Source organism: Kogia breviceps, chromosome 18 (genome assembly GCF_026419965.1).
Source record: "Kogia breviceps isolate mKogBre1 chromosome 18, mKogBre1 haplotype 1, whole genome shotgun sequence".
Lineage (NCBI taxonomy): Eukaryota > Metazoa > Chordata > Mammalia > Artiodactyla > Physeteridae > Kogia > Kogia breviceps.
In genome coordinates this window covers 28,515,267-28,539,264 of record NC_081327.1, presented here as the reverse complement: position 1 = coordinate 28,539,264, position 23,998 = coordinate 28,515,267, and the positions used below count along the sequence as shown (strand labels likewise).

At 39.8% G+C, this 23,998-nt stretch overlaps 1 protein-coding gene across 1 annotated transcript in view; it reads right to left on the bottom strand.

Moving 5' to 3' along the window:
- Positions 1 to 23,998, bottom strand: part of FTO (FTO alpha-ketoglutarate dependent dioxygenase) — a 373,461-nt gene that overhangs the window by 261,892 nt on the left and 87,571 nt on the right. Inside the window, exons 2-3 of the mRNA XM_059043778.2 lie at positions 16,979 to 17,056; positions 1,725 to 2,352 (exon numbers count right to left, since the gene is read on the bottom strand). Coding sequence (XP_058899761.1) covers positions 1,725 to 2,352; positions 16,979 to 17,056 — 706 coding nt within the window. The remainder of the gene's footprint in view (positions 1 to 1,724; positions 2,353 to 16,978; positions 17,057 to 23,998) is intronic.

The window sequence follows — 23,998 nt, the reverse complement described above, 5'->3', positions numbered from 1 at the left end:
CTTTATGTATTTATGTATATTTGTATACTTTATCAATCTTAACTACTCCCGACGACAGAAACTATTCATTAAAAATTTTCATTCCTTTCTGCAAGATATTCCAGGTTTCAAAAACTATTTGATCACCCACGCTCTGGAAGTACAATAGGACTATTAAACAGAAGGGCTGAAAGTCTGTGGGAGCACAAAGACATCTTTGTAACTGTTTGAGCTATCACATACCACCACCTCGGTTTCAGAGAGTTGCCTCCTTAAGAAAGAAACTAACAAACTCCATTGTTCCTTCACATCAGAGTTCTTGGACGTGATAGTTCTTAAATCCCTGGCAAGGCCTTATTAAAGATCAGAGGATCGCGGTTCTTTCCATTAGGACAGCATCAAATCCCCTTCAAGCAATTTTCCTGGGTCAGCATCATTATTTGAGATGCCAGGGAAACTGGTGAAATTTCTAACCGCTAAACTAGTTCCTTGTTTCCGGCCGAAGACATAAGGTAAAGTTAGAAAACATTTTAGCTATCCAGAGGAAATTTTTGAGACTGGGAAATGGTAAGATATTTAGAGAGAGCCAGGAGAGTTTCTCATTTAAAATCCCTTTTCCAAAACAGTCGTTTTAGTAAATAAGAGTCAAATAACAACAAAATCCAATTAAAAACTAGCTTTCAGAAAACAATGACCCTTAAAAGTTCCAGTTGATTTCCTGATGGGATATCTATTGGGTGGGCCAAAAAGTTCGTTTGGATCTTTCCACAAGATGTTACAGAAAAACCCAAACAAACTTTTTGGCCAACCCAACAGAACTCTGCTTTTCCAAGCACCTTTTAATATACAGGAAGAGATTAGTCAGGCAAAAGAGCCAATATTATGTCTTGTATTCCTTTGCCAAATGATCAGGAAGAGAAAGTCAGCAATGGTCGCTCTGTCTTTGATATGTTCACCTACCTTTTTTATAACCCTATTTTGAAAAGCAATGGGGACCTTAAACACACACAACCTGAGCAAAGAAGGAAAATTTGGGCAGACCATAGAAAGGTAGCCTGTGACCTCTGGTCCAAGGGCCCCAGATTTCAGAAACTGCAAGAACGAGTTGGCCACAGCAACCCTCTCAGGCCTAAAACTGCAGAACTGAGGGTGGGGGCTGAAGAGTTTCCTGAAAATAGAGGCCCATTGGCTTATAAAACCCACCTCAGCTGCTTCTGGTGAGTAAGGACAGTAGTCAAAACTGTAGGAAGCCAAGAACAAGTCCACATTTGACAAATCACTCCCTTCAAGACAGTGATGTCGACCGTAATAAAGTATTTTGGCAAGGCTGGAAATGTATACCTGTGGGAATCTGGAAGGATTTGACAGATTTTTGTTTTCCCGGCCCTTTATCAGCAAGTTAATTATAGCACCTGTACGATCTATTCTGAGCTTTAGAGAAAGGCAGTTGGCTGTGTGAAACCAAGATGCTGCTCTCCTGGGCTTGGAAAAGACAATGACAGTAGTGCTTATGCATGAAAATATGCTATCTGAGCACAGTATAACGATGAGCCAGACAGCACAGCTGGATAAGAAAGAGGCATATTCTGTAGATATATGGGCGTGGCAAACCTTAGAAGGACACACAACACCTATGCACACAAACACACACACACACACACACACATGACCACATATATCTCCAGAGCCTGTGCAACTCTGGTCATGTTATGTTTGGGGCTGCTTCTTCACAGAGCAGACTGTACCTTCACAGCTATAACTGTACACTGCCACCGCTGACCTGTCCACCAGATTTTCATCATGATGCCAGCTCACGGCCATTTTCCCCATGCCAAAATACGGTTCCTCTTTCAGGTATGGCATTTTCGGGGGATCCATGAAATTCAACAAAGTTACGTTGTAGGCTGCTCGGTTCTTCATGTCTATCTCATCTTGTCCGTCAAAGGATGACCCCAGGCCAACCCTGGGGAAATCCGGACCTATACACACTGGCACGGCATCGATATTGGCTTTCTCCTTAGCAGCGAGTTCTTCCAAAGCCTGGATGGTCTCTACCTGCAGGTAGTCGTTGAGCTTGAGGAAGGTTTGACAGGCGGCAGCTACTTCGGCCTCGTGGTACTTTGCATCAGAGCCTTTCACTGGCCAGGGTACCGTAAAGAGCCTGGTGTTCAGGTACTTGTAGGTGCAGCCGGGGTTACCAATGAGGATGCGAGAGACTGGAGTGAGCAAATCTTTGCCTTGGATCCTCACCAGGTCCCGAAATAAGCAGCCGTGCTTGTGCAGCGTGAGAAAGGCTTCTTGAACCTCTTTATGGAGCTCCTCGGGGACGCTGGCGGCTTCTCGGAGAATTAGTTTAGGATATTTCAGCTGCCACTAAAACAAAAGTGAAGCAAAATATGCATTTATGGATAGCTATAATTTTACTATTTCCAAAAGTATGTGTTTCTTTGTAAGCTTTAGGAGAAAAAAAGACTGTCCAGGGGTATTTCTAAACAGGATTCATACCTCTCTAGCCTAAAATAGAAAACTAAATAAAACAAATGTCATCAACTCTCCAGCCAAGAGTTTTCAGTCCAAGCTTGAACAATTGCAAACAATTATAAACAAAATGATAATAATTTGGTCTTTGGTCTCCCCAGCTCCCGCTATGACCACTTCTCCCTAACCTCAACCTGTCTTCCAGCCTTTGGTCCTCCAAAAAACACAACATTATTCATTAACTGCTTGATACCTATTTTTTAAGTGCTTACTGAGTGCTGTGTACTCTTCTAAATGATTTATACACACTAACTCATTTACTTCTTACAACTTTACATGGCGGTACTATTATTATCTTTAGTTCATAAATGAGAATACTGAAGCAGAGAGACATTCTAAAAACTTGCCCAAAGTCACACATAGCTGAGAAATACGAGAGCTGGAATTTGAAGCCCTGGGGCCCCAGAGTCCGGGCTCCAGAGCATGAGTTCTTAACCACAAGATTGCTTGGCCTCTCAGTAAATGACAAATTGGTTTCTGCTTCAACGCTTCCACTGAAAGAGTAATCACTTCACTTTGCAAGTTAGACACTGAGTCCCATGAACACAACAGCCATGATAATTTTGTTCCCAGCTATAATAGTGCCCAGAATGTACTTGGTAAATGCTGGATGGATGAATGAATGAATGAATGAGGTATCCCACTGCAATTTAGAAAGTTGTAATAATTCTACTGGTGTCACTGGAGGAGAGTACTATAAGATAATGTCCTCCTCTAATACAGAAATACAGGGATTTATCGATGTAGTTTAGGACTTCATTAACTTTTCAGCTACCACTTCTGGCTCTAACATATGAATTGGCATCAAGCCAGAGTTTCCTGATTCTACACAGTGAAACTGAGTTTTTTTAAAACCAAAGCACAGGATTTCACATTTACCCCTATAAAGTGTAATCTGACTGGTACCTTTTTAGTATTGTGCTGCCTACCATTTTTGACACTTTTCTTCTATATCTTCATTCAATAATCGTTCATATGATAAACAGGGCAAGACCATTATTCTTCCATACATTTTTTTTCATTCAACTATGTCTATAGAGCACCTACCAAACACTAGACAGAGATAAGGTTCCTGTCCTCACAGAGCTTTCTACCAAATCAGGTAAATAAAGAAAAGCAATCCCAAGTTGTGTTAAGCACTGGGACAGAAACAAACCAGTGGGAAATCTGTCATTAGAGTAGAAAACTCTCACTTGGATCTGGCGTTTAGGCTGAGCTCTTCAGGAAAAGAAGGCACCAGCCACATGATGAACTAGAGAAAGACCTTCCAAGAAAAGGGACCAAAAAATACAAAGGCACTGAGGATGGAGACCAGCCTATTCTAGACCAGTTTTACCAGAGCAAAAGAGCCAAAGGCAGAGTGACATGCAATGAGGATGAAGAAGAAGGCAGAGCTGGTTCACACAGAGCCTGGGAGGTCAAAGTAAGGAATCTGGATTTGACTCCAAATTCAGTGCAATGGAGGACTTCAAAGGGCGAAGAGCAATTTGATTTACATTTTATAAAAATCACTCAGTTAAAATATTGGGCATGGATTGGAAAGAGGCAAATGTCAAAGTGGAAAATTCTATCAGCTGCTATTACAACCATCCAGGAGAAAAGTGATGACGGTCTAAAACAGAAACAGAAATAAACAGACAGGTAAAATACGTATTTTATAGGCAGAGCAAATAGACACATTATGAATTAGATGTGAGGGATGAAGAAGGGAAAGAAATTACAGATGACTTCCAGATTTCTGGACTTAATAACTGAATAAACAATTCACTATTTTTTAAGTTAATTTATTTTATTTACTATTTTTTATGTTTGGTTGCATTGGGTCTTTGTTGCTGTGCGTGGTCTTTCTCTAGATGTGGTGAGCGGGGGCCACTCTTTGTTGTGGTGCGAGGGCTTCTCATTGTGGTGGCTCCTCTTGCTGTGGAGCACAGGCTCTAGGCTTGCGGACTTCAGTAGTTGTGGCACACGGGCTCAGCAGTTGTGGAGCACGGGCTCTAGAGAGCAGGCTCAGTAGTTGTGGCGCACGGACTTAGTTGCTCTGCAGCATGTGGGACCTTCCCGGACCAGGGCTCAAACCTGTGTCCCCTGCATTGGCAGGTGGGTTCTTAACCACTGCACCACCAGGGAAGCCCTACTATTTTTTAAAATAAGAAAGACTGGGGCAAAACAAAACAGGTAGAAGAACAGGAAGGAATGAGAAGCTCCATTTTGAAGCTGTAGCCATGAAGATGGCAATGAAATCTTCAGATGGAGATGAGGAGGCAACTGGATAGATACATCTGGAGCCCAGAGGAGACAGTGGAGCTAGGGAAATCAAGGTGGGAGCTGTCAGCACAGCACACAGTTGATATTTAAGACCTGGGAATGGCTGAGATCTCCTAGGGGAACAGCACAAACACAGAAGCGAACCCAAAGCCATTTTCTGAGTCACTGAGGAAGGCTCAACAGAGGAAACCTTTGAGGTAGAATACCAGGAGAGTGTATTAATGCAGAAGCCGATGGAGAGGAGCATCTCAAGAAGGATGGAGGACTCAGCTATGTCAGCTGCCCCTTGAGAAGCCAAGTGAGATGGGCACAGAAATTATCCACTAGATTGGGTGGCACGGAAATCACTGATGACAATGACAAGGGCAACTTTAGCAGAGTGAAGGGAAGAGAGTCAGATGGGACTCAGCTGATGATGGAACGAAAGAGGAGGCGGTGGAGATGGCATTTATATGTCTGTTGGCATGGTTTTGCTATGAAAGGGAAGAGAAAAATGGAGCTATTAATGCAAGGGAATGCTAGACCAAGGGACGATCTTTAACAGTGGAAGACGGAAGGGTACTCTAGGGTTTGTCAGCATACTCATGGGAATGATACCAGAAGAAGAGGTTGATGGTACAGAAGAGACAGTGATTAACTACAGGAGCAAAGTCCTTGAGTGTCTCGAGCAGGGGGATAACTATTTGAGGCTGGAAATTCAGGGAAGGTTTCTCTGAGAAAGTGACCAGGAGGATGCGAAGGACCTGCCAGGTATAGAGCTGGTGGGGAGAGCCTGCCTTGAAGATGAAGTACTGAATTGCTGGGCCCTTGAGGCCAATAGAAAAAGAAGCAGATGTGGTCAGAGGTGAGAGGGACATGAGTTATCAGTGAAAAAAAATTTTTTTGAATACTTTCCCATGTCATTATTATTGTTTTATTTTTAGAGTATTGTTTTTAATGTTAAGGTATTTACATGTGATATTCATATGGTTATGTGAATTTCCCAGGTCCTTGGAGTTATAATTCCCCTGTATTAAATATATCTTCACTAGTCTCCAGGCCCAGTCTATACTGAACAACAGCAGCAAGAGTGTATGTATATGTGTCTGTATTATTTCCAGGCTTCTTCCTCTCTCAATCCCAGAGGGACTGTGTTTCAATACCAAGTTCTTGGGAATTATCTTACTTTTCTTTAATATTTTATACTAAGGATTATTTAAAGAACACTTTAATCGTTAAGAAAGTACGGAGAAATTTCCTTTTAATCACTGCTGCTAGTTAGATGTGCCTTCAAGTATACTGAGGCCTCAGGGACCTGCTCCGAGAATCGCCAGTTTAGAGACAAAATTAGAGTTACTGCTCATGGCTCCAGAATATTCTATCTCTTGCTTACTAGATTACGTTGCACTCTTCATGAGTTGTGTAAACAGAAAGTATATTTCTGTCTCTGTTGTTCTACTGGGATGAAAGAGGTATAGAAACCAGAAATGGATGCCTGGTGGTCTCAAAGACAGTTGATAGTGGTCCACCTAACTCTGCTTTTTGTCACTTTATGATCACACACCTCACACAGACACTCTGAGAAGCAGGGCAGTCCTACTATGCTTTCCTAGTAAAGTCATTTTCCCACATTCAGACTTGACTAACTCATTTCTCTTCTTGGTACTTCCTCAAACTTACTGCATCCTTTCTACTATTTCTTGCATTCTGGATCAGGCAAAATACGCTAGACAATGCTGTAGTATCAACCCTCAAATCTCAGTGGCTTCACCCAACAATATTTCTTGTTCACTTCACATATTATTCGTGGGTTGGCAGAGAGTCACTACCCATTAAAGTAGTAATGCAGGGGTCCAAGCAGCCACCAGATGGTTACAATGCAAACAGAAAAAGAGTGTGCTGGAGGGCCTGTCACTGGCAATGAAACACTCTAGGCTAGAAGTGACAGCTATCATTTTTCATTGGACAGAAATAGTCACGTGTTTCATCCAATACGAGAGGGCCCAGAACTGTAATTCTACTTTGGGACCCAAAAGCTGGGTGACAGGGGAGGGATGGAGAACCATTTGGCAAACAGCCCTAATGATCGGCACACATTCTTAGCTAGTGATTCGTTTTATATTTTCACTTAAGTGTCCCTCCTTCACCCCTGCAAGACCCCCTGAAACTCAGTCATCTACCTATTATCAAATTTACAATCTTATCTGAATTTAAATCTGCTTTCTCCTTCCAGCCTATTCCAGTATAGGAATGATCTTTTCTCCCGTCCAAATGTTTTTGATCATATACTCCCACCAGTAACAAATTTTGAGCATATACGGTAGTGTCCAAATCTTTAGCAATTGGCTCTCTGGGGAAAAAAAAAAATCAGCCTTGATTTTTAGTGTTTCCTGATTTCTTTGATGTAAATATATAGATTTATATCAACAGAAAAAAATCACACATAAATTGAGAAGGCTCTCAATTAAATTCAGAAAAAAAAAACTTAACTGCACTAGGTCAGAAAAAACACAAATTAACATTATATTTGTATTATATTACATTTAGTTTAGTTTTACCTATCAAGTTTGCAAAAAACAAAATTTTATCATGGTAATACACATCGTTTCTGAGAACAAAATCAAATACTCTGATAGGCTGCAATGAGGAAGGCAAATTATCACAACCTTGTTTAAGGCCAATTGGACAAGATCTATCAGAACCTAAACATGTTCATATCTTTTCATCTAGTTATTCTACTTCCAAGAATTTGTCATAGGGAAATAATTAGAGAAATGTACCAAGACTATAAGGATATTCACCATACTGTTATCTATAATAATTAAAAACTGAGGGCTTCCCTGGTGGCGCAGTGGTTGGGAGTCCGCCTGCCGATGCAGGGGACGCGGGTTCGTGCCCTGGTCCGGGATGATCCCACATGCCGCGGAGCGACTAAGCCCGTGAGCCATGGCCGCTGGGCCTGTGCGTCCGGAGCCTGTGCTCCGCAACGGGAGAGGCCACAGCAGTGAGAGGCCCGCATACCGCAAAAAAAAAAAAAAAAAAAAAAAAAAAAAAAAAAAACTGAAAACCACCAAAATGCCCAAAGAGAGGAAAATGGTACATTCATGTGATGAAATACGAATGTAACACATTTTACAAGAATTTTTATATGTTTTATGAAAAACGTTAAGTAACAAACTACTGCTATAAAAGAAATCAGTAACAAGATAGACAATAGGGTCGTAGTTTCATAAAAAGAAAAAAAAAGGATATATGTACTCATAGAAAAGAAGATTTGGAAAAAAAATACAGCTAAAAGTTTCTGGTGGTTATCTCTGGATAATGCACTTGGGTGTAATTTTAATTTTCTTCTTTAGACATCTGTATAATTTTCAAATTTTCAAAAATAAATGTAGAATACTTTTTAAAGCAGAAAAGATGTTACATTAGAAAATTCTTAATTTCACGATATCTCTCTTATGTTCCAAGAGATTCTTCCTGATGACTCTAAATCTTAAAAAAAATTTCAAGATAACTTCTGGTACTGTCTAAATGTGACTTGGAATGTTGCTCAATGCTCTAGGAAATTTTGATTTTACCACAGGGAACACCAATAACAATAACTGGATAATTTTGTCATAATCTCCAAAAAATGCAAGAGAGAAAATCCCCAACCCTAAATGCCCTTTATTGTATAAAAAGTTATTAGATTAGTGCCTGGCACTAAAAGTGCCACATGGTGTTTGTTAAATTTTTCTTTAAAGACAACAACAGGTAACTCTGGAAAAGGAATGAACATTAAATAATATTAGTTCACCCTGTCAAACAAATAAGTTCACTTTCCATTTTGGACAGGTACAGGTAGAATATCAGATATCACATGATAATTTGGAACAGCTGTTGGCACATTTTCAAATATGTTAGAATTTTTTTTGTTGTTTAATCCCATTAAAGTTTTTCCAGGGAGTATACAGTCATGCAATTATATTAGTAGTTGTCTGGTCACATAACATATTTCTTGAGGTCTACAAAAGATTCTATGACAGGGGCTTCCCTGGTGGCACAGCGGTTGAGAATCCGCCTGCCGATGCGAGGGACATGGGTTCGTGCCCCGGTCCAGGAAGATCCCACATGTCGCGGTGCGGCTGGGCCCGTGATCCATGGCCGCTGAGCCTGTGCTCCACAATGGGAGAGGCCAACAGTGAGAGGCCCGCGTACCACCAAAAAAAGATTCTACGACGTAAATGACGATTATATAGTTTAATAAGTATTTGGAAAGGTATATTTTTTAATTGAAGTAGAGTTGATTTACAATGTTGTGTTAGTTTCAGGTACACAGCAAAGTGAATTCAGTTATACATATATATGTATATATTCTTTTTCAGATTATTTTCCATTATAGGTTATTACAAGATATTGAATATAATTCCCTGTGCTATACAGTAGGTCCTTGTTATTTATCTGTTTTATATATAGTGGTGTGTATCTGTTAATCCCAAACTCCTAATTTATCCCTCCCCAACCCACTTCCCACTTTGGTAACCATAAGTTTGTTTTCTATGTCTGTGAGTCTATTTCTGTTTTGTAAATTGGAATGGTATTTTAGATATAAATTGCCAACATGCCAAGCCTTTATCAATGGCTAAAAGATATAGAATGTTAGCTTCTCTGGAGAATAAGCTTTATTTTCTACCTAGTTTAAACCATTATATAAAAATTCTACCTCCTCCTCTCATATCAAGGGATGGTTCTGAAACAATTTCATCATATGGAGAAGCCAGACATGGCATTAAATGAATAAGATACCAGTTTACAGGAGGCTCACCTAAATGAAGCCCAGTGGAACTCAACCTTTCAGAGAGTGAAATAAAATTTAAAATCTTCAAGAGACCCAGGAAATGCACTTCATGTAAGTGCTAGGATACTCTGATTTCACGGGAGCATATTTCTAATCTGGCTGTTAACAGATTTTGTTGGTTAACATACTTTATATTTTGCACTCTATAGAAATTCGCACTATATCAGTCATCATATTTTCTATATAATTTTCACTGTAAATTGCTTATGACTTGGCAGCCATCCCAAGACAAATGGGCTAGACACTTATTTGGCCTAGCTCCCAGCTGCAAGATGCTGAGCTGTCTCCCAAAAGAAGCAGGCACTCTTCTCAAGTCACTGCCCAGGCCTTGCTACAGCTCTCACAAGGAGTCTCGTGAAAATGTGTCACATGCTACAAAGTGACACAAAATGTGTGTTCACTCATTCATTCAGTAGTCCATTTTTTGTTTATGGAAAATTTATGGAATAGCCATTTGTACCAAACACTGTATAAGTGCCGTAAGTATAATGATAAAAACAAGTTAGGTCCTGTTCCATAGCATCTCAGAGTTTAACAGTAGAAACAGAAATAGGGACCAAGAGTTAGAGATTTAAGACTTCTCACAACAGAAGTATGAATATACTACTATGGGAGCAGGGAATAAATTATTAGGAAGGGAGTCTGGATAATTCTCATGTATTGAATACATATGTATTGAGCACATATTGTTTGCAAAGCACAAGGTGCTGGAAATACAGAGAAAGCAAAACTTCTGTATGCTCTCTGGGAGCTCATATTTATATATATAGTATAAGTATATAGTATACATAGTTCAGTCTATACATATATATAGAGAGAGAATTTTACTTATTTACTTATTTGTTTAATGAAATATATTTATTTTAGATTTTAGATTGTGTATTGTATTACTGTGTATTGATGTATTCTAGATTGTGATATGTGCTATGGAGAAAAACAAACCCAAGTAAGTAAGATAGGAGTGCCAGGGGTGATTGTCGCTATTTTACACAGGATGGGCAGAGAAGGCCTCTGATGAGGTGACATCTGAGCTGAGAAAGGCAAGAAATGAGCACACAAGCCCTGCAGATACCTGGGGGGAAGAGAGTTCCAGGCTGAGGGAACATTAAGTGTAAAGGCCTTGGGGCAAGAGTGTGCTTGGTTTATTCCAGGAAGAGCAAGAATGCCAGAGTGGGAAGAGGAGGAGGTGGGGAGAAGCAGGAAATGAGGGAAGAGGAGCAGTCAGGAGCCAGATCTTGCCCTGCTTTGTAAGTGACTGTCAGGGCCTAGGCTTTTACTCTGCAAAGATGGGAAGCCACGGAAGGGCTCTGAGCAAGTCTAGTGAGCTGATATATGTTTTGAGAAGAACACTACTACTGATGCTGTGTTAAAAAAGACTGGAGGTGGGAAGAAGAGAAGAAGTTAGGCACAGTAACCATTTGAGGAAGAGATGGTGGTAGCTTTGGACACGGTGTACACGGCAGAGGTAGTGAGAAGCGTTCCAGTGTTTAATATATTCTGAAAGTTACACAAGTGGGACTTCCTGGTATCATCACAGAAGAGACTGTATTTAAACAAAGTCTTTAAGGATGAGTAGATACTCACCAGACAGAATAAGGGGATGTGGGTACTCTAGACCCAGGGGACAACAGGTACAAGAGCATGAAAGGATGACAGGCACAGCAAAGCCAAGGCATAGTGAGAAACTCTGTATGACAGGAGTTTGAGGCTGGACACTATGTCAGGCAATGGGGTGGAGACTAGACCAGGGAGGTTATTCGGGGCCATACAGTCAACAGCCATGTGGGGTATGCAGAGGAGTTTGAACTTGACCTCAGAGGCAAGACAGACCCAACAAAGTTTACAAAGCAAGGAGTGACAAGTCTGCCATATTTATCGGAACACAATTCTGATGGCATTGGGGCGGGCCCAAGGAACCCCAACTAGGAGACTCTTACCACTGTGCTTGTGGAAGACGACAGATGAGGGCCTGATTTCACACAGTGTCGGTGGGACTGGAAAAGAAGAAGCCACTTAGTGCTTAGGGGAGCCATGGAGAGAAGCTGAGGACAGCAAGCGTCTGATCTGAACAACTGGACAACAGGGATGTCAGTACAGAAGGGAATGAATGGAAGGCAGGATCCCTGTAAAAATGTAAGTCATATCCTGTCGCACTTGTGCTCCAAACCCTGTCACGTCCTTCTCCTCTCACTCAGTCACGGCCAATGTTCTCACTGTAGACGGCAAGTTCCTGTAGAGTTGGGCCACTGCTCTCCGATCTCATCTCCTTCTACTCTCCCCAACTCTCTCACTGCCCTTCAGATGTGTTAGCCTCAGCTGCTTGTCCTCAAACATATCTTAGAGGCTTTGCTGTTCACTCTGTCCAGAACATTCTTCCTGCAAGTATCTACATGGCTTGCTCCCACACCTCCACAAGGTCTTCATTCAAATGTCACTGTAGGAAGACCTTCTGTGACCGCCCCAGTTGCAATTCCCCACCTACAGTTATAGTCTCTACCCCCCCTTACCTCCTTTACTTATCTCCATACCAGTCTTCCCTTCCGATATTTATCTTTCAGCTATTTCTTTAATCTCTCCTCCCTCCCTCCCACCCCCAAACCGTACCAGACTCCACAAGAAATCAGCTCAAAGAAGGCAAGAATCTTTTGTTGGTTTTCACAACTTCCTCTCTAATGTCTAGAACATTACCTGGCACAGAGTGGGAGAGCTAAATACCTTTGTTGAATTAAGTAAGTAATGAATGCATATGGATCACGTTGAGTCTCTGCGAGACTTTCGGGTAGAGCCACCCAGCAGGCAGCTGGAATTGGAGCCCCACAGGCCACAAGAGCGAAAAGGGATGGACACAGAGGTTTGGGATCATCGGGATAAAATCAAAGCAATTCCAGAAGCACCAAGAGATACCGCAGGACAGTGCTTATGAGTCAGACCCAGGACCCAGACAGCCTCGATCCTGGCCTTTGACACTTCGTGCTTATAAGTCTTGAACAAAGTTTTAAACCTCTTGGTGCCTCTGAGCCTCATCTCTACAATGGAGTTTTAAAAACAACCTGCCTCGGAGGGCTGTGATAAGATTTGAATGAGCAAATACATACAAATCACTGAAGACAAGCTGGCAGATGGAAAGCACAAAACGGGGAATGCTGAGGGTGGCACTGCCTCAGGATAAGAGGGGTAGCACTCCTATATCTGGACTCTACGTAATTCATTTCCTTGTGCTCTACAGTAAACCAACAGAGGTCCTCTCTGCTCTTCTGCTTTGAGTTTGTTGTTTTCTTTCATTGGTTTTCTCTACGACCTTATCAGAAGAAACCAAAACACTTCTCTGAAGGCATTGTGAATTTGAGCACGGTATACTGGGAAGCATACAGTACAGCAGAAAGAGCCTGGGTCTTCAGAGTCAAAAAATATGGGCTTGAACTCAAGCTCTGCCAGATTGGTACAACAGGAATGACAGTATCTACCTTAAACACCCTGAGCCTGAAGAAGAGTAGCTGCTGAATATATATTTGTGGAATGAATGAAGGAGGCTGCTGTGAGGATGAGATGTGACAGCCTTCATCCAACACCGAGCACAGTCCCTGGAACCTCACAAGGGTCAATAAACAGACCCAATAGGGACCCTGCAAAAAGTTCTTGTTTTTATGGCTGGCAGCTGGGTTGGCATTCCTGCAGCTAGGACCTGGTTAAGGGACCCAATGTCAGGTCTCAACTTTTTATTTATTCATGTCATTAAAAAGTATTTTTACTTCATCTTTTAAGAGAACAGATTTACTTTACAAAGGTTTGGTTGAAGCACTCCCTTATTATAAGGTGCACTTAAAGTGATTAGATATTGGTATCAGGTTTGTTGTGGGTCTTACTAGCAAGATAAAAGTGAAGCCTTGAAAATAAACTCAAAATGGATTAGAGACCTAAATGTAAGACTGGACACTATAAAACTCTTAGAGAAAAACATAGGAAGAACACTCTTTGGCATAAATCACAGCAAGATCTTTTTTGGTCCACCTCCTAGAGTAATGGAAATAAAAACAAAAATAAACAAATGGGACCTAATGAAACTTAAAAGCTTTTGCAAAGCAAAGGAAACTACAAACGACAAAAAACAACCCTCAGAGTGGTAGAAAATATTTGCAAATGAACCAATGGACAAAGGATTAAACTCCAAAATGTATAAACAGCTCATGCAGCTTAATATTAACAAAACAAACAACCCAATCAAAAAATGGGCAGAAGACCTAAATAGACATTTCTCCGAAGGAGACATACAGATGGCCAAGATGCACATGAAGAGCTGCTCAACATCACAAATTATTAGAGAAATGAAAATCAAAACTACAGTGAGGTATCACCTCACACCAGTTAGAATGGGCATCAGCAGAAAATCTACAAACAGCAAATGCTGGAGAGGGTGTGGAGAAAAGGGAACCCTCTTGCACTGTTGGTGGGAATGTAAATTCATACAGCCACTATGGAGAACAGTATGGAGGCTCCTTAAAAAACTAAAAATAGAATTACCATATGACCCAGCAATCCCACTACTGGGCATATCCTGAGAAAGCCATAATTCAAAAAGACACATGCACCCCCATGTTCACTGCAGCACTATTTACAATAGCCAGGTCATGGAAGCAACCTAAATGCCCATCGACAGACGAATGGATAAAGAAGTTGTGGTACATATATACAGTGGAATATTACTCAGCCATAAAAAGGAATGGAATTGGGTCATTTGTAGAGATGTGAATGGATCTACAGACTGTCCTACAGAGTGAAATCAGTCAGAAAGATAAAAACAAATATCGTATATTAACGCATATATGTGGAACCTAGAAAAATGGTACAGATGAACCGGTTTGCAGGGCAGAAATAGAGACACAGGTGTAGAGAACAAACGTATGGACAACAAGGGGGAAAAGTGGGGGGCGGTGGTGGTGGTGGGATGAACTGGGAGATTGGGATTGACATATACACATTAATATGTATAAAATGGATAACTAGTTAAGAACCTGCTGTATAAAAAAATAAATAAAATAAGATTCAAAAATTTTTTTTAAGTGAAGCCTTGATAGTTGTTGTTTGCCTTGGAGTCTCTTTTCGTGGCTCAGCGTATGGCTGGCTCACAGCACCTGGGCTATCCTTGGTGTTTAATTGTTCATGCACTACGTTCACCATACAAAAGCTAAAAAGGCTCAGAAGTTGCTCTATAATAATGTGCATTATCATGTTCCAGAAAGCTCCTATCTATGAAAATATTAGCAAGGATTTAAGAACTGATGACATTTGGGGGGTTGACCTGTTTTAAGGATACTTTTTAAAATTATTTTTTTCCTGATTACAAAAGAATACATGTTCATTTAGATAATTTGGAAAACTAGAAAAGCTCAAAAGGGAAAAGTCTACCAGTCTGGGATATAATATTTCTGTATCAGTCCCACAGATTGTTCTAGAGGCCACCTCCCTGGGGAGGAGTATTTGTGTGTAAGACAAAATTAAAATCACACCAGATATTATTATACGTCTTGCTTTTTAAATGAGCTAATGCATACATTAATTCATTCATCCATTCAAGCAAACTAATTAAATACCTACTAAGTGCCAGGCCCTATATATAGTACAGAGAATGAGGGAAAGGAGCATATAAAATCATTACAATAACCTGAGATAATTAAGGTACACATGAAGTACTACAAGTGCACACAAGAGGGAGCAGAGACAACCTCTGGGCTATAGACGTGTCAGGGAAGCATCTTACAGGAGATGACACGTGAGCTGTTACTAATAACAGGTAACACAGAAGTTCACGAAGGAAGGAAGATGGAAAGGATGTAGCAGGAAGACCCAAAATATAATACTGCACAGCTAGTCTGAACTACTGCCAAAACCCAGTGTGGGTAAAAAGGTAAAAAAATGGGGAAGACGAGGTTGGAAATGCAGGAGCTGGGCAACAGACAGCCATTGTGGGATTTGAAGCAGAAGGCTGACATGCTTGGATTTATGTTTTGGTTTAAAAAACAAAAATCTATTACAGCTTTAAGGATTAAGAAAGAGGGGCAAAGAAAACAAGAGCAATCCATAAAAGGGCTGACCAGGTGAAAGGTAGTGAAGTTCTAATGACAATGGAGATGACAGATGATGTCCTGGAACTGAGAATGCATGGGAGACCTGGGATTCTAGATGGGTAAACTCATTCTTTCCTCTCTTCTTTCCATGGTTACTGAGAATCAGCTATATGCACGACAAGCATATGCTAGGTGCTGGAGAAACCAAGCTGATGTGGCCCAATTCTTATACCCCAAGAGCTAACATTCTAGGAGGAAAGAAGAGATGAAAAGGTACTATTTGTACAGCTCAGCATGCCTTTCTTTCCTTCTTTGGAACAGGGCTCCAATTTTCCTTTGGGAAAACCATCCATCTCTGACTCACACTCCATACAATGTGAGTGGGAATGGTCATACTCCAACCCTACTCCAGGAGTGGGTGCAGAAACTAGGCCAGGCAAACAGAAGCATCTCACTCCCCTGAACACAATGACTGATTCAGGGATAGGCACATGCCTCTAACCAGGCCAACGAGATCATTCCTGGGGGAATCAGACAGACCAGGAGAAAAGAAATCACCACCTTCTTCTAAGATCCTATGTGCTTAAGACCACATACCCCCTGGGCTGTCCGAGTCCTCCTGTCCTATCAGGGGAGAGCCTATCTAGCATGAAGCCACACAGAAAGAAGCCAAGCCAAGAAACAGAAAAACAGTGACCAGATGACATCTTTCGAGAAACTGGATTCGGCCATGTGCTTACTTCTTGACATCTAAGTTAAGTAAGTCAATAAATTCCCTTTTTTGTCACAATGAATTTGTTTGTGATTTTGTCACTTGTAATTGAAAGAGTGCTGACTAATTCAGGGGAAGAGACACAGAATCGCACAACTGCAATACAGTGTGATAGGTACAATCGAGTTATTTATAAGGTACAAGGAGCACAGCGGAGAGTGCAATCAATTCTATTAGTAGGTAAGGTAAGTAAAGAAACTTTCACAAAGGAGGCGATGTTTAAGGGAAGTCTTGATAAATTAGTCATCTGGCAACAGGATAAGGCGCAAAAGAATATTCTATGGAGAAGAAACAGAGGCAAGGAGTGAGGAAGATCACAGAGTGCTCGGGGAAGAAAAGACAGTGGGCTGTGCTAGAGCGCTAAGTTCAGAGCAGAAAGCAGACGGTGCAGGAATTTATACATTCTAGGGGTGAGGAGACACTGGATGACCAACTCAGACCATTTCACCTCTCACTTAACCTCTCTAGACCACAGTGGCTTCATAGGTAACATAAGGTAGAGCAGGAAAAATTCAGTGCAAATTGACAAATATTAAAAGACCTTACCTGCTGATAGAATTCATCATCTTTGGGGGTCAGATAAGGAAGCCAAGTGTCTTCAAGCTCTTCAAGAAGCCTCAGTTTCTGTTTAAAAATAATAATGACTACAGGTGACAATGTAAACTGACCCAAAACATAAGACAATCCCTTATTTTTTCCCATAAGAGACTACCCTCCAAAATTTAGCCAACTTGAATGTAGAAACTTTTCGAGAGAGAAATTAGTCAAAAGTCAATTATAAAATGTATTAATTTAATTACATGCATTTAAAGTATACATCATATAAAACATTAACTTAGATATAATCATTTTCTTCGCTCTCACATTTCAGGAAGCAATTTGCTTCACTCTTGACATGTATCTTTAACATCAGGGTCTTTTTCTTCATCACTAGAGTCACCTTTTGAGTTATCCAATCCAGTTTTCCAGAACAAATCTTCCTGTCTGTATAATCTGCTTGAGACACAGCAGTTTTCGAATCCTTACTATCGCTGAAACTCTCCAACCAAGCCACAAGTATCCATTTACATAACGTCAGGGTATTTGGAGAATTTATTCATCCTGTATACATTTATTTGAGATCATGTCCACTTACACATTACTTTTTAAAAGTGACCTTTCATCCCTAGAATAATTACTAAATGTATCTTGAATATCTTTGCTTCTTTTCTTTTCCAATTTGATAAAGAATCAAGCACCCACAACTGTGTTGTCTGAGGCCATTTCAAGCTACTATGTCTTCCAAATAGTACCCGTGCTGTTCAAACAAGGTAACTAAGAGAGGACCGCACATTATAAAGTACTTTATAAGGAACCAAATACATACAAGATGACACCCTCCTTATGAGGGATTTTTTCAAAGAATATCTAACTTTATATTCAAGCATATGTGATATGTGTGTGTGTACATGGCATATAAATAGCATATATATATGTGTGTACACAGACACACATACACATAGAAATCATCTATATACTATAGAAAGTTTCTGAGAGAAAAAAATACAGAAAAGGCAGAAACAAATAAAACTGCAGTACAATGCATTATTCAGGCTGTTGTCAGCCACTAAGGCACTTCTATAAGAATTAGAAAATAGTGTGCCTTACTGTGGGTTGATGCCCCCCTACTCCCTACAGCATGACTTGGAGAACACAAAGTGGGTTTTAGCCCCAACCTGTCCCAATGGGCACTGTCTTTATGCAGTGAACAACCTGCTCAACCAGACATGGTGGCCCTGAGAATCATCCTCTCCCATCTCTGGGCAGCCTTCTCACACTAACCCATCACAGAGTAGTCCAGAGCAAATACCCCTTCAGGCAGAACTCAAGTCCTGTCTGGATCTTTTGTATAATTATCCAAAGTGAATAAAGAAAAAAGGGAATAGAAAAATAGCAACCAGTTGACCTAAGAGAGGCAAAAGAGTAAACTTAACTCTTATGCAAAATTCTAGTCTGTTTATATAATTAAAGCTTTCTGCTTTGTCTGAAAGGTACTTTCTCATCTATAATGATAAGACTGGCTTACCAGTTAAACTATGAAGAGTTTTGCTTTACAAAGGACCTATAATACTAACACAAACCATTGGTTTATATAAATCATTGGTTAAGAGGTTTATCTGTTTTCCACATTAGCCATTATTTGGGACACAGAAAGAACTAATGATGTTTTCATGCCTATACTTGCACATTTATGCACTCCATCACGAACTTAATCAAAACCTATACCTCAATTTTCACTTCAGGCTCAGGAAAGCCTGCATTTTCCTATGAATCTTTTACCAGTCCTTTCTATAGACAGAACACTTACGTGCCCCCCCAAAAGTTTTAATGTTTAAAAAAATGTTAAAGGCTTGAACAATTAAAATGCACATGATATCTCAGACCTTGAGATGGCTCCACCTTACAAATACCACCTTAAAATCTCTTCGAGAGAGTCCATAAAGCTAATCTGCATATAATAGAGAACACAAAGGTACAGATTTCTATTAGGAATTACATATTCCACCTTGACCAGATTAAACAGCATCTTTGCTGTTTAATCTTTGTCCCAAAGATGAACAAGCACCACTGGAGGCTGAAATTCCACTTAAAATAAATACTTCAGTAAAATCATTATAAAAACAACCACTTCTCAGCTCAGTTGAGGTCCAGTGCATCAGACACACAGAAAACATTATAACCTGTAAGGCTGTATCAAGAGGATAAAATTCTTTTTTATATATATAGTAGTCTGTATCTGTTAATCTCAAATTCCAAATTTATCCCTCCTCCTCCCTTTCCCCTTTGGTAACCATAAGTTTGTTTTCTATGACTGTGAGTCTATTTCTACTTGTAAATAAGTTCATCTATATCATTTTTTTAAGATTCCACATCTAAGAGATATCATATGATGTTTGTCTTTCTCTGTCTGACTTCACTTAGTATGACAATTACGAGGTCCATCCGTGTTGCTGCAAATGGCATTATTTCATTCTTTTCTTATAGATAAGTAATAATCCATTGTGTGTGTGTATATATATATATATATATATATATACACACACACACACATATATATATATATACACATATATATATATACACCACATTTTCTTTATCCATTCATCTATTGATGGACACTTAAGTTGCTTCCATGTCTTGTTATTGTAAATAGTGCTGCTATGAACACTGCGGTGCAGGTATCCGAAAGGATAAAATTCTACAAGAATGTTCCTACCATAGAGCAAGCAGAATATAAGTGGTCTTTTTCCACTAGGAATTTTAATTTTAATACTGTGAGCATTGTTACATCTCTACGACAGGAGAGAATTGGGTCAGGAAATCACTCAACTTAAGGCCACACAGATGAAATCTGCTCTGTACATCAACATTCACAACCTGTAATTCTACTGATTAACTAATGAGATCAATTATAAATAGCACTATTTATCAACTTAAAAAGAACCTTTGGTCGTATTTGCCTTGGTGAAGTCAATCAGGAATGATTATTAGATTAAACTGGTAGTTCACGAACATCACACATTTTTTAAAAATTAAGATTGCTTTATAAAAAGGCATAGTCACTTTGAGCATAACTATAGAGGAACAAGCCCTCTCATACCCAGGAGTGCACAAGGGTACAATTCCAATGCAGGGCAACTGACAACTCCTATCGAAATTCAAATGCATTCCCTTTGATCCCCAAATCCTCCTTCTAAGGATTTTAATTTCTTACTTGTACCATGTTCTGAAGAATGTATGTACAAGTTTACTCACTGGACCACTATTTGTAGACCAGAAGCTTGGAAACATATTAAAAACTGCTTAGTTGCATACTTAAAAGGTTGAATTTTATGGTGTGTGAATTATATCCCAACTTAAAAAAAAAAAAAAGATTAGAAACAGTGCCAGTGTCCATCCACAGACGATGGTTAAATAAATGCTGGTACATCCACACAATGAGATACAAAGCGACAGTAAACAAGAATGAGGAAGCTCCCTTTAGTGAAACAAAGAGCTCTCCAGGATACCTGGGGAAGTGAAAGGCAAAGGAAAGAATATCTGCTTGTATTTGCATAAAGAAACATAAAGGACATGTGACAAACTACTCAAGTGGTTCTCTCTCAGGGGCAGAGGTGGGAAACAACTAGAAGGGGCCAGGGATGGAGTAAGACCATACAAAGTATTTCTTTTAGTATTGTTTTCATTTTTGAACTCTGTAAACATATTGCCTATTCAACATATTACCAATTATCAACTCAAGTATATTACCTATTAATTCTTCACATGGAATTCAATACAAAGATGAAGACGACATGACATGATTTTTGGCTTTATATTAGACAGTGCATACTTTTGTGATGTATGATAAAGTATTTCGGGGGTAGACTTGTAGACTAGCAGAGTAAAGAGTGAAGAGGGGGAAGAGAAACAGCTCTGACAATTTCTTTGTGTCAAATGTCAAGCAGTCAGTAAACACACACGACATTCAAATGCACTCCGGAGTGGAGGCAGAAGGCGCTCATGTTTGACTGTCAGATCTGGCTAACTGCTGTTCCTCCGCCTGAGATGCAGATAAATTCACACAGCTGGGCCCTACAGCACACTGCTCTGCTCACAGCTTCTTTGCTGTCACCCTGGTGTCAAATACATCAAGCTGTTCACACATGCCACACAGAAAGCCAGAGGGAGTGCAAAGCCTCGGCTCTCCCACCTGCAAGAGGAGCACTGAAGACCCCTCCATGAGGGCTACAACCACCTCCGTAGCTCCTGCAAGGAAAGGGTATACAGACACAAGGCCGTAAGTAAAACACATTGCAGCTCAAAACCATAAAGGTTGGATGTCAGAAACTTTAACCCTAATAAGCTTCTGACTCACTGTGAAAAGTTAAGTTGTATCTGAGCTTCCATATCTTGTCAAATAGGCATATAGTTTGCGAATCTTACAGTTATTACCTAAAAAGATTAACTGGATCATGACTCATAATGTGAAGGTGTATCTTTCACAGATGAAGTGTATTTTCCATTCCACTGCTCTCTCTTCAGCCTTGTCAGATTACACTAACAACCCCTATTCTTTATCCATTTTTCATTTTCCACATAATTTTTAAACTATGAATCATATTTTGTCAGGTTCAGTAAAAAAATTAATTTTGTCTGAGTCTTCAAAATACAATCACAAATAAAGGCTTATGAATGTTCAATATAAAAATAAGCACCTGATCTTCTGAGGGTTTCAAATAATAAGTAGGAAAACTGACCTAATCCTTGGGCAGATCATAGTAAGGAAAATCTCCCCAAGGAAGACACATCAAAACTAAAAACAGAAAGATGAGTGAGAAGTAGCTAAGCCGAAAGAAGTATAAATAAATATTTCAGGGCTTCCCTGGTGGCACAGTGGTTGAGAGTCCGCCTGCCGATGCAGGGGACACAGGTTCATGCCCCGGTCCGGGAAGATCCCACATGCCGCGGAGTGGCTGGGCCCGTGAGCCATGGCCGCTGAGCATGCACGTCCGGAGCCTGTGCTCCACAACGGGAGAGGCCACAACAGTGAGAGGCCCGCGTACCGCAAAAAAAAAAAAAAAAAAAAAATTTCATATACCCATATTCCGTATTTGCTTTTAAAAAGAAAAAAAAAAGTATATCAACAAAGAGCATTTGCTTTCCTTTACTCACTGAAAATACGGCACAGTAAAAATAAACAATTTGGGGCTTCCCTGGTGGCACAGTGGTTGAGAGTCCGCCTGCCAATGCAGGGGACATGGGTTCGTGCTCCGGTCCAGGAAGATCCCACATGCCGCGGAGCGGCTGGGCCCGTGAGCCGTGGCCGCTGAGCCTGCACGTCCAGAGCCTGTGCTCCGCAACGGGAGAGGCCACAACAGTGAGAGGCCCATGTACCGCAAAATAAATAAATAAATAAATAAATAAATAAATAAATAAATAAATAAATAAACAATTTGGAGGGAAGAGTAGAATTTGTATCCCGACTCTATCACTTCCTAGATGTGGTACCACACCTGAATCAACCTTTCCAAACCTCACTTTACTCATCTGTAAAACCCTGTTTCACAGGGTATTGTGAAGATGAAATAAAATTAATCATATATATTAGTGAATTTTATAAACTATAAACTATGCAGATATTAAGCAAATGGCATTCAAATGGAGGAAGGGGTCTATAACAAAGCATGAGCATCTAAGAAGCCTAACTGTTAGTTCTAACACCAGTACTACCAGCATAGATATATGATTTGGGACTCGTGTATCTCCCTGTGATGTATAAATGAAATAGTACATGTAGAGATCTAAGAACACTGCCAAGCACATAAAAAAATCCTCAATACACTTTGGCAACCACTTGCTACTGTTATTTACCCATGTCTGAAAAGGACAAGTTTTATTTATTAGTTGTGAATTATTTGTAAGCAATCCTATGTGTAACCCATCAAATTATACTTTATGCCATATACATAAGAAATTCAGACATTAATTTCCCTGGGTGAACTACAGCAGAACTGTATAAAAACTCTCCATAAAACTTTATATATATAAAATGCCTCGATTAACTACACTGGTGATAAAAATAAAAATTACTGTGAAATTTTAGAACAGATGAAGAAACAAAGGCCCATCCAGAGATACAAAGTGACTGGCAAAAAATTACACTACTGGTCACAACTGATAATCTCATTCCCTAAGTATAAAGGTCATTTCCACTACACTTCACCACACAACGCTGAAACAAGAGAAATCTGATCTTTCAAGAAGTGTTCAATCTTTCACCTTAAAAAAACACATATAAATGTAAATATTTTAAGTATTTTTAATTAAAATCAATCCTATTTTTAAAATTTAAAACCAATGCTTATAACCACTACTTTTGGAGTCTCAAGTCCTGGCTCTACAATGTTTTCAAGAATTTTTTTTTTTAGCATTTCTTGCTCAGTTTTTAATAATGGAAGCCTATGCTGTAGTAGACCAAAAATCCAGTTAAAGTAAAAAAAAACTCATAATCCACAAATCAGGAAGAATTCTCAGGAGGATTTTGCCCCAATAGTGGTATATAATTAGCCCTGGACTACTGCTCTATTCCTTTATAAACAGCTTAAAAGTAAGACTGAAAAGATCAAACTAGTCAAAAACTACAAGGCATGGCAAGGAAGACAAGACTACAAGGCAAGGTAATATGAGTGATAATGAACAGAAAAATCAGTCAATTGGAACCAACCCCAAAATGGCACAGATGACAGAATTAGGAGACAAGTACATTAAAAATAGTGATATAACTGTAGTTCATAAGTACAGGAAGTTGGGAAAAGACTGAACATGGTTAATAGAGAAAAAGAAACTCAACTTCCAGACAGGAAAACCACAATGTCTGAGATGAAATATAAATATATTGGATAGGATTCAAAACAGGTTAGATATCACAAAAGAAAAGAATAGTGAAAACAAGACATAGCCGTGGAAATTATCCAATAGGAAACACAGGCAAAAAATAATTATTAGAGTATCAGTGAGCTGTGGGATGACTTTAAAGCAGTTTAA